Here is a 12,146-nt window from a genome sequence, read left to right as displayed (position 1 = left end):
TCATGGAATCAACATGAGCATTAAGACATTACTTTTGTCTTTTTTAGGTTTTCTTCTTGTCCACATGTTGTAGTTGATATTTGTAGCTCTCACAGACATTGCTGTTCACCACTGACCTCCAGTGACTTGAGGTAGAGCCAATAATCTCAGAACTTGTTCAAATAAATCTAAAAGTACCTAAGCTGCTCCCACTGCGAGAAAGTTTGCTTTGTCACGGTTTTCAAAGAACTGACTCCTGTTGTTTTCTTCCTTTGATTTTGAAGAACAGACCCCTTTGAGCCTGACTGACCTCCACTTTGTCAAGAAAGTGTCAGTTTGACCAAGACTTTTATTTCCATCACAGGAAGTCCTTGTTCTTTCATAAACGGTACATCTTACTTGTATGCACCAAGGACTTGAACATGTCTGTGTGAACAATGACTGGTTGTTATGTATCATCTTTTCTAACAGGGCGATTATCCAAGGCTCTGCCTAAAAGCATTCCAGCTGTAGACACTTTTAAAACCAACTTTCTGTCTTAGTGCACCTTCTGGAGAATTGGTTGATATTAAATAAAAACTTTGTTACTATCCTGTTCGCAGCTGTTACATCATTTCTCGGCTCTATTGTGCTCTTTAACTACTCTGTGTCTCTGTCCCCTCACGTCTGCCTGTGTTGCAAAGCAGCTGTGTCCACTGATGTGGGCTGTGCTCTCAAAATCAATAAGTCAATTATAGTCCCATTAAAATGACATGAAGGCACAATGGGACTGGAGCCCAACAGACCCTCTGTCTCTCCATCCGCTCAGTCCTGGCCAAGTCCTTCTTCTTGCCTTGCACTTGGTTGTGTAACACTGACACAGTGCTCATCGTCTGAGTTAAGTCGTGCCTTTGTGAGCTCTGATACAGTAAATATTTAAATGTATTCACAGCAGTGAGTTTCTTTTGGCCCTTTTGATTGTATACGGATTAGACTTCTCTCTCATTGTATTCTCTAATCTTTGTCTCTTTGCCTGCATGCAGTGCTACATTTGTCGTGGGAAAAAAAAATCGGTTTTCACTTTTGATTTCATTTTTCATATTTTCTGACTGGCCTTGACTCAGTTTTTATCATGTCCCTTGCTAACATTAGGCCGCATTCTTAATTCTTTCTTAAAGCTGCAATAACTGTTTTGGCTGCTCCGACAACAGAAAAAGTTGTGAACAAATCACCTTTTAATTGGATTTATCTGCTGAAATGTGCCTACTTTTCACGTCTGGCAGCTACAGAACTAACATCAACTAACTCCTCAGGGAAACGCGTGGCTGATAAATGCTCCAATATGTTCGCCAGCTGAAGTTGACTGGATCCGTACACTGTTTTGTGGTTATGAGGCACAGGAGGAGCAGCACTGACCACAGTTTCGGGGAGGCAGCAGATGTTGAATGTTACGTTCAATCTACATAATTAGAGCTGATGTTAGAGTCTGTAGATTTCACTTGCACTTGCATTTAGTCGTCATTTCATATGACTAAATAAATATATTTTAATGATGTTTTTCTGCAGCGTGAACATGTCCTTGTTCTGTCATTACAAATACACCAAGCTATATATATATATATATATATCAGCTATATATATATATATATATATATATATATATATATATATCAATGTAGTGATACATGGGACATGTGTTCTTGTTGACTGCAGTGCTCTAGCTAACACAGCGTTCCTGTCTTACTAAAAAGTAGATGTTTTCACAGATGCCTGCATTTTTCTTCGGCACTTCCGACCATTTCCTGTCACTGCTCTCCTCTAGTAGTCAGTGTATCCGATTGCCACTGGTCACATCGCTAGCAGCTACACTCCACTCATCTCGAATGTGTTGTGTGTGAGATTGTATGTGTTTGTGGTGGAATCAGCAGGATGTTCAATTACACTGGCTCAGCTGGTGTATATAGACAGAGAGGATGGTTTACTGAGTAGCCATACACACACATGCCCACTCGAGCACGCGCAAGCTTTATGAGCCAAAAGTGTTTCATTAAAGCTCTGCCAGTAGAGCTGCTCGGGCTTGAGCCCCTGACAAGCCACAGGCCTCGGCTAAATTGCAAAGATGGCAAGGAACAAAGAAATGCAGGGAGAGGGAGAGCGGTAAGGAAGCCTGTCATGAATTGATTCACATTAAGTGCTCTGCTCTCTGTCTGCTCTTGTTTAATTCATCTGGGCTTTAGTTTGCCCGAGTGAGGACGTTATCGGCAGCTTGGACTTCAGGATATCAGCCGAGGAGTAGCCACTGCAATGTGTCCATTTTCAGGAACAAATCATGTGTGTGACGATCATCCCAAAGCAAAGCCTACGCAACTCTGTGGATGAAACATGACTCAGGCCAGGAACCTTTTCTCTGCGTCAAAGCCAAACTTTATTTTTAAAGCCAGATAAAGTTATCTCTCTTGGTGAGAGATGAACTGCTTTCCAAATAGTGATGGCATATCTGCAGTGCAGCTAAAATCCAGCTGAACAACAACTCTTCATTGTGACCTTTATCTGCGACTTGTAGTCCCACAGCCTTTCACAAAACTTTTTAGATGGCAGTATTTTGCTTGCTTTGGGCGATTACAATAAATGAATAAGCAGCAGCTCTCTGACACTGTGTTAGTTAACAGGAACAACGCTTGTGAATGTTTACTGGGTTCTGGTGTGAGTGGCTTATATGTCTGGATGTCTGCGTAGTACCGTCAGCATGTCAACACTACGAGCGTATGTGTGTGCGAAGGTGTGAGTGTACTTGCATTACTCATGTTCTCAGGACATTTATCTGTCTGGTGACTCAGCTTCCTTTAGTAGGCAAATCACAATGACGTGGATGATGCCTTTTGGGCGTTTCAGTTTTCAGTTGAATTCTTCAGGAAATATTACCAAATGTGTGTTTGTGTGGTCGTCTGTGAAAGCATGGAGTGGCTCCAAATGGCTCTTCAGTTGTTTGTTTTACAGCAGAAGATTTAAACCAAATGTTCATACGGCAGGTTTTCACTGTTTAGTTCTTCTAATGATGACTTGGTGTTGATCTTTGAAAATGTCACTCCCTTCAAGACTGGAGTATCTCAACAGAAACTGAAATCTGGTACAGATATTCCCAGGGTCCAGGGGATGAACTGGAAAGACCTTGATCATCCAAACGTTTCATTTGAGTCAGTAGTCATTTTTCTTTGCCATCTTACACCCTCAGTGTGTTGGAAAAATGAAAGCAACATGGAAGGGCCCAAAGTTAGAGCTCCTTAACTGACCATTTGAGAGTTGGCCCCAATGTGTGTCAGTTCCCACATTTAAATGCCTAAATCAAGGGGAATTTTCAACTTCTCTGATTCATTGAATGAAAAGATTGTGCTGTTTTAACCTGAGACAGTAGAATATAATATCACTATGAATATCATTATGAAAACACTATTTTCACACCATTCCCTTTCACACTCAATTAGCTGCAAGTGTTGTTCTATTCAGTCACTTCTTCAAGCATTAATCATAAGGTTGACATGACAATCACAACCTTTTTAACAGACGCAGTTGGTGTTTTCGTGCAAAATATGTGAAACAAAGGAAAACAGAAAGGTGAATTCTTGGCTACACTAGCCATTAGCCAGACCTTTCTTTCAGACCAAGAAACACAAAACTTGTGATTTTGTCGTTGTCACTTTGAGTTATTTGTTTGGCCGACAAGATCCCAGTATCTTAACTTCCAACTTTTCCTCCAAAGACAATGAGGAAAATGAATTAGAAATCAAGTGATCCTCCTCATTCATGCAAACACCTGGTACCAGCAGCACCTTTGACCAATGACCAGTTGCCTGAGGGCTGACTGGAATTAGCCCAAATGCGACATCTGTCAATCACTTACAAGGGGCACTGGGGCTACTTTTTCTTCTGACTATTTGGTGCTGCTACCCTTGGTTTCACCAAAACTTTAAATAATCCGTTGTAAGTTATATCAGTTTGTGACTCATCAGAGAATGGACATGGGTCTTCTGAGGGTGTCCTGTGGTCTCTGGCAACAGCATGTTGTTAGTGGGGGTCTTTGGGCCCTACGGGGACATATACACAGATACTTGATCAGTTTGGGATCAACACCTTGCACTGTTATTGGTGTTTGAGTTGTTCCCTAACCATTTGTGCATGTGTGTCTGTGTCTGCATCCTGCTGGGGATGACTGCTCTAAGAAACATGCCGGTCCTCTTATGCAGAGCTAGCTGACTAACTCAGCTCAACTGAAACTCCAGCTCTTTGTCCATATTTGAACTGACCAGACTTGGACGGAGTCAGGAACAGCCAAGATGGCGAATGTCTTTCGAGATCCTGTGGGTGATGTCCATCTTTATGTACAGTCAATTAGCACTAAGCATACAGTATGTGTTAGTGATTTAGTTGGCTCAGAAGCAGTAGAAATATGCAACTTACAAAACTCAAATGAATCCATTTAGTGTTTGTTGTCTTGTCCGTTTCTGTTTAAATAAGTTGTCTCCTAACGCCACTGTGCCTCGCAAACAGAATGGTGACTCTTATTAATCTGTGATTAGAAAATAAAGCACCTAAGAGAAAGCTGGATTTGGCTGTCTTTTACCATATACCTCAGTCGGGACTGCTAGACATCTACAAGACTGCATTTGCCCCATGCCATTTTTTACCTCGAGCAGAGTGCATGACAGGAATTTTATTGAGCGTATGGCCTTGACAGTCTGTCAGCCTTTTTGTGTGTCTGGCCTTCGTTCCCTCGCGCAGCCTCCAGAGATGCTAGTGCTCACTGTAATGAGCTCGCACATCAGGAAGTTTAGTGACAGGGTTAACACGAGGACGGCGAGCTCACTTTAAAATCCCTGAGTCTGCACACTTTTGCACAGATTAACAACACTGTCACAAAAACTACACGACATCTGCAGTGCTGCTTCATACTTTTCATACTTAACTTTTTTTTGTGCTACTAGTCTGACATTTAACAGTTAAAGGTCAATTTGTCCACTGTGAGAAAGTTCAGTTCTGTGGTTGTCTCCAATCAGAGCTCTTGACTTCACTTTACCTGTGAACACTGCTCATCACCAGTCAGTCAGTCAGTCAGTCAACACTGGAAGCTGACCTTTGATACCGGTATAAAAGCTGCTATACAAAGTTGCTGTTTACATGCACATACTGTTTCATTACAGTTCAGTGTCTTTTACCTTTCTCGTAAAGCACTTTCATTTGTAGGACGTGTATTTAAATTTCAGCCCCCCTCTTAGGGTGTTGTTGGCAGAGATGTGCTGACAGGGGACTGTCGAATCATAATTACGATCAGCAAGTTGGAGCGATAATAGACAAAAATAAATTGTGTCGCAAAACACTCAGTCAGAGGGTCTCATACACTTGATTGACATGACACAAACCCACAACTTGGATTCCTATTACCAAGTCCACCATGCTGACAGAAGGCTTGGAGCTTTGGGTGAACCCACATGGGGCAGCCACATTGTTGACAGTATATACACTCACTGACCACTTTATTAGGTACACCTGTTCAATGACTTGTTAACACAAATAGCTAATCACCCAGTCACATAACATAACAGTGAGAGGTAGTTGTGTAGATGAAAATGCCTTGTTGATGTGAGAGGTCAGAGGAGAATGGGCGGACTGGTCGGAGATGATAGAAAGGCAACAGTCACTCAAATAACCACTCGTTACAACCAATGCAGAATACCATCTCTAAACGCACAACACGTCCAGCCTTGAAGAAGACGGGCTACAGCAGCAGAAGACCACACCGGTCACTCCTGTCAGCTAAGAACATGAAACTGAGACTACACTTCACACAGGCTCAACAAAACTGGACAACAGGAGATTAGAAAAACCTTGCCCGGTCTGATGAATCTCGATTTCAGGTGCAGCATTTGGATGGCTAAGAACAGGAATTTGGGGTTGGAATTCAGCGAAAACAACATGAAAGCATGGATCCATACTGGCTTGTATCAATGGTTCAGGCTGGTGGTGGTGGTATAATGGTGTGGGGGATATTTTCTTGGCACACTTTGGGCCCCTCAGTACAAATTGAGCATGGTTTAAATGCCACAGCCTATCTGATTATTGCTGCTGACCATGTCCATTCCTTCATGACCACAGTGCACTATCTTCTGACGGCTGCTTCCAGCAGGATAATGCACCATGTCACAAAGCTCATATCATCTCAAACTGGTTTCTGGAACATGACAATGAGTTCACTGTACTCCAATGGCCCCCACAGTCACCAGATCTCAATCCAATAGACCATTACCTTTGGGACATGGTGGAACAGGAGTTTCACATCATAGATGAGCAGCCGACAAATCTGCAGCAACTGTGTGATGCTATCATGTCAATATGGACCAAAATCTCTGAGGAATGTTTCAATTCAATTCAATTCAATTCAATTCAATTCAATTCAATTCAATTCAATTCAATTCAATTCAATTCAATTCAATTCAGTTCAATTCAATTCAATTCAATACAGAATATACAAGAGGGTTACCTTCGGATCCAGAGCTACAAGGTGAAGGGGGGCGAGTGAATGACTTTGTATGTAAGGAGGAGGCTTTATTGCACATGAACCACGATCAAGGTCTTGCTTGGCTTTGCTCTGAAAAGTCAAGCAAAGCTGTTGTTGTGTAAAAGGTTCCAAATACAAAAACTCCGCCATTAATCATCCTCTTCAAGACAGTGACTCAAATTGATCATCTCTCCGCTTGCCGCGTCGCCCTTCGTTAAGGGAAGTGAAATTAATGTAGCTCCTAACTCAACAGCGGCAGGAGCTTAATGAGAACTGATGCAGAGTGAAGCGTCGCACACACAGAATGGATGAACTTTCACACGTTTGTTGCACAAAACCTGAACAGTCGGAGACATGGACAAACACAACGGAGCCTTTAGGGAAATGGATCATTTTAGTCTCGGAAAGAGTAGCTAGAGCATGCCACATGTCCCATAGAAAACAAATACGTAAACTACAAGGTTTAACTGATATATTATTACAGTAGTGAAAATGGATCTGACTTACCCTACCTTGTCCCATTAGTGTAAATCAATGTCATTTATAAAATGCGTAGGGAGTATAAATATACAGTAAATATGTATCTAGTGACACCACCGTCCTCTACTCCCCCTCCTGTCCTTTGCATCAGGCACATTCATAATTAACGCTTTGATAAATCAGACTGTGTGTTCCCTGCTCGGATCTTGTAATGTCCTGAGAGGTGCCATTTGTTTTCCCTGGTTAAACCCTTGTTAGAGCTGGATGACGAAGAACATGCCCATCCACACAGCCACAGAGCCACAGAGCCATGGCTCTAATGGCCTCAGTGTCTCTGTTTTTGGACCCAAGATGAGAATCAGAGCAGGGCTTGTTTGTTCAGCTTGTTGGTGGGAAAATGGGGAAATAATGATCTGGCTTTGAACACTTAGACTTAAATGAGAGCGTCAGATCCAGAGTGACACTGAGGAGATATCTGTGTCTCTTTTATTTGATATATGGGGACAGTTTTAAGGATGCCTTAAAGCGAGTGTGCACCAGTGTCATCCTAACATGGGATTTACTGTCTTTAACATTACCCATGAGCCTCACCATCAGCCACTGCAGTTTATAAGATAGCATGTTTACTGCTCGACTACAAAGTCTTGTCAGTGCTCCAGTTGTTCAAGTGGCAGCGACGGTGAGGCCGTCTGCTCTCAGATGTGACAAAGACAAGAGCGCCACTGAATGTTCTACACAACGTGAGTGTGATGATTTAATATAGCACCACAGACTAATGATGTAGTTGAGCTAGTGGGTAATGTCTTTAAAATATATATACAATAATTAATAATATTAATAAAATTCATATTTTTTCATAAAGGGTATTACATTTTGTTTGAGTTAGATTTCTTGTTTATATTTTTAAAGTATAGTTGAGAGATGGATTTGGACCCTGCTCTGCAGAACAAATAAGTCATGAAGTTCTGATTCATGCTGTTTGAAAGTTAATCAAAGATTACATTAAAGTTTGGACAGATGTAGCAGCGACAGCAAAGACAGTTCAGACCACCGATCTATATGCTTCTGCTGCATCATGCATTTCTCATTTATTTCAGCTTTTTTATTTATTTATTTTTTATCCATTTTCTCCTTCAGGTTATTTACAAGCCAAGGTAGTTTGGGACACTTCGAGCAACCTCAGCGCCGTCCTTCAGTAAAACGCTCGTAAATGTCTTCAGAATAGTCAGTGTGTTCACCAACACTGTATGAACAGTACACTCCACACACACATCCTGAGCAGAAACAGTGATACAGTAAGAACTCAGAGAGCTCATGATGCACAATCCTTCAAACAATCTGTGCCAGGAGCACTTCCTTGTGCACAAATTTGCCAGTTGTTCATTATTAGCGTGCGGCTTGTTAACTCGGCTCACCGCTTCTTATTTCTGCAAGAGAATGGAGTGAAATGACGAGTTGTGAAGCCGAATGAAGCGAAACACTTATTTCCGCAGACGCCACGCGGCGGCTCAAATTGAAACCCTAACCTTCGACGCAGACATCCCTAAAGAAGTGAGACATGACCGGAGCGACCTGTCTTTGAAGAGATATCACACGCGGCAAATGCACCACTGTTTTTGACTATCATGCGGGAGCCAGTAGTTTGGTTGCCATGGATACCGTTTCAGGTGTTTTGCGCTCTGCTGTCTGCCAGTGCTTTGCGCCATGCTCTGATGGCTCCTGGGTTTGTTTCTCTGTGTGTCCTTGCGTGCTGATACATGAGTGTGCACTGATGTGGGAATGCGTGTCTGTGTACCCGACATAGCGATGCTGTCTGTGAGCAGAATTGTGAAAGTCTCTCTTTCCTCTCGCCTTCCTCTCTGCCATCTCCTTTGCCGCACGTCATTGTCTTTTCTCCTTTTCTGTTCTCTTCTTAGTGTTACGTTTTCAAATTGCCACCCCTCCCACACTTCTGCACTCTTCCCTTCTCTTACTTCTACCCAGCAGGAGATAGGCAGTCTGAGTGTAGCGGGTCAGACCTGGCCAGTCATTTTGGCTGAGCAGCCCACTTGTCAGACTGTGATCCGTGCATCCAGCCTGAAAGACTGAAGGCACCGGGAGACAAAGATGGAGAGGGAGAATCGAGAGCGGAACGAGGAGTAATAGTAAAGGGAAATCTTGTTACAGAGGTCTTGAGAGGTCGCAGCTGCCGGATGCGTTTACAGTAAAAGACAACAACAGCACCGCCGATTATCTTCTTGATGTGCACTGATCACTAATTGACAGCCAGCGAGGGCTGGTCCAGTCACAGCGAGGTGAACACCCTGCTGTTCTCCTTCATCATTCCTTGATTTGATATGTGTTACAATGTAATGAGCTCAAGGGACACTTGACTTTCTGTGTAATTAGTGACACAACATTATGTAACTGACAGGATGTAGTTTGAGAGTTTGGACTAAGATATGTCCAGGTTGAAGACTGTTGTCTTTTAATTGTCAATACAAATATACGGATCAGGCACAACATTATGACCACGTTCCTAATACTGTGTAGGTCTCCCTTGTGCCTCCAAAACAGTTGTGACTCATCAGAGAATGGACATGGACATGCAACAGAATGTTGTTAGTGGGGGACATTGAGTCCTATGGGTTGAGGGGATTAAGCTTTGAATTCAGAATTTGGATGCCTGGTCAACACCTTGTGTTGTTTTTCATGGTTTTGCATTGTTCGTAAACGTATCTCTGTTCTTTTTTTGCCCCATGCTGGGGATGTCTGCTGCCATCAAGGGGTGTCATTGCCATGGGATGGGGGTGTCTGGTCTGGTCTAGCTGGGTGCTACATGTCTAAGCAGCACCCACATTAATGAATGCAAAAGTTTCCCAGCAGAACAGTGAATTGTCACAAGTCGGCCAATGTTATTTACTTTTCCTGTCAGTGGTTTTAATGTTGTGGCCGGTCGGTGTATTTCAACACTGCATCCTCATTTCTTCGTTAAATCTTCTAAATGCATAAGAACACATCTCTATATATATCGCCTACCATATCTTATGGCATGAGCAATAATATTCTGACACATAAATCATTAATATCAATTATATACAATCCTGTCAAAAGCAAAGAAATGCAAAGGTGGATGTATACAAGCTTTGTGTGGATTTAACACTACACATTATCGCCATCATCCAACATACTAAAAACATTAAAAAAAAAAGGGCACTCATTGCTATTTCTGTTTAAGGCATTTAAATAAATAAAACCCTGAACATCACACAACACAAAAAATATCTAAAAACTAAACTAAAAAAAAGGTCGGAACATAATGTATCGATAAACAGATGAAAAAAAAAGAAAGCCCTGAATCCATCTACCTCCAGCTGCCCAGCAGCGTCTCTGCTCAGCGTCATGCACTTCACAGGTTCTAAAAGTTCTAATGGAGCTGCGACACCGCTTTTAAGGAGTGTTGGATGGGTACAGTTTGGCCCGGTGGGCGTGCTTGTCAGACGTGCCACAGTCACAGCCACTGGATGAAATACACGAGTCAATAAAGCACCTTGTTCTGAATGGGTAGGTAGAGCGCCAAAGGCTCGCAGGAGCTCATATACAGTAGAATTTACAACAACAGAGAGAGCACAGAACGCACACGCCCCACAATTCAGTGTGTTTTCAAGGAAAGAAGAAAGTGCATACAGTATACAGAATTCCACAGCAGCACCAGAACAACAGTCCTCCGACGCAACACTAAATTAACACGCACATGCATGCGCACACTTTGAATTAAGTGAGAAACACTTGGTGCTAAAGAACAGTCGGAACATCTGACACTTCCAGTGAGAAATGTTATCACTGCCTCATCTGCAGCACACAGGTCGAGAATATTCTCAGATGCACAGACATGTGTAGCTGCACATACGTAGATGCAGAGACATACATAGGTGGATGCGTGAAATCTCTTAAATGTTTTAAATAGAGACGGCTCACCTTCATGGCGCATCCCTTCCGTTGCTAGTCCACTCTGAAGCACATGTGCCTTCCTGGGCTTGTGTGATGTGGGAAACAGAAAAAGAGACAGAGTGTGTGTGTGTGTCTGTGTGTGAGCTGCAAAATCTGCCACTGCCCCTCTTCCCCCGGAGTCACAGGGGAGGGGAGTTCGTCCCTCTCCGCAGCAAAAGTGTGTGTGTTGGTGTTTGTAAATGCACGTGCATGTGTGTGAGAGGAGTGTATGAGACAGGGAGGGAAAGTGCTGCTGCTCCTAGTCTCACCCACGACTACATGAATGAAAACTGTAGCACAAGAGAATGCACCTTATCTATCTATCTATCTATCTATCTATCTATCTATCTATCTATCTATCTATCTATCTATCTATCTATCTATCTATCTATCTATCTATCTATCTATCTATCCTCACACTTTTTCTTTCATCTTCCTCTCTCCTCTCTTTGCCTTCTCTTCTCTGTCTCACTTTCCTCCTTTCTCTCATCTCAATGTATCGCATGTGTCCACCTCCTTCTAACTCTCCCCCTCCCTCCTTCCCTCCCTCCCTTCCGCCTCCTTCCTCACCGCCACTCTCTCCCTCTAACAGGCAGCTCACATTTCACTGTTCTCCCGTGTACACCCGGAAAAGGGCTCGGATGAGGTGGCCGGGTTCTCCTCATCCATGCATTTGCCTGCCCCGCTCGTCTCGTCTCACCTTACTCCGCACGACAGCGAGGTCCTCCACCCTCCATCCACTGTAATTAATGTGTGTGATTACAACACACGCCATGCACGCCCATTCTTCCGAATGCTGAGTACCGAATTTGGTTCAGATGCGGAGGCTGAGATTCAATAACAGTGGAAGACATGACATGTGCAAATGACTTGCAGCCAGCACAACTCAGAGAGAAAGATGGAGAAGAAAGAGATGGTTTTCGAGAATTGTCTCGAGGGATATCAAATAAAGATAACACAAATCAAATTCCCAGCTTTTAATATGCAACAGTAACACTGTACTGCACACTGAAATGCAGAGCAGCTCCTGCTCAGACGCAGAGTATGGATAGTTGGTCCTTTAAAGTCCAGATGCCCCGGAGCTGTGTGATGACACAGCTCCTCCAGCAGAGGGGGCTGCTGCACTTCTCATGTCAGAGATCATTACAGAGGCGCAGCAGGCATAAGACAGAGAAACGGATTGACAGGA

At 43.1% G+C, this 12,146-nt stretch overlaps 1 protein-coding gene across 2 annotated transcripts in view; it reads right to left on the bottom strand.

The window, feature by feature from the left end:
* LOC125019278 (inactive phospholipase D5-like) overlaps positions 1–11,380 on the bottom strand; it is a 47,222-nt gene extending 35,842 nt beyond the window's left edge. For both annotated transcript variants that reach the window (XM_047603952.1, XM_047603953.1), the window contains exon 1: positions 10,946–11,380. In XM_047603952.1, the coding sequence (XP_047459908.1) occupies positions 10,946–10,951 (6 nt within the window). In that variant the 5' untranslated portion in view covers positions 10,952–11,380. The remainder of the gene's footprint in view (positions 1–10,945) is intronic.
* Positions 11,381–12,146: the final 766 nt, after the last annotated feature.

This window comes from Mugil cephalus, chromosome 13 (genome assembly GCF_022458985.1).
Source record: "Mugil cephalus isolate CIBA_MC_2020 chromosome 13, CIBA_Mcephalus_1.1, whole genome shotgun sequence".
In the NCBI taxonomy this organism is placed as follows: Eukaryota; Metazoa; Chordata; class Actinopteri; order Mugiliformes; family Mugilidae; genus Mugil; species Mugil cephalus.
This window is presented reverse-complemented; position numbering and strand designations above follow the sequence as displayed.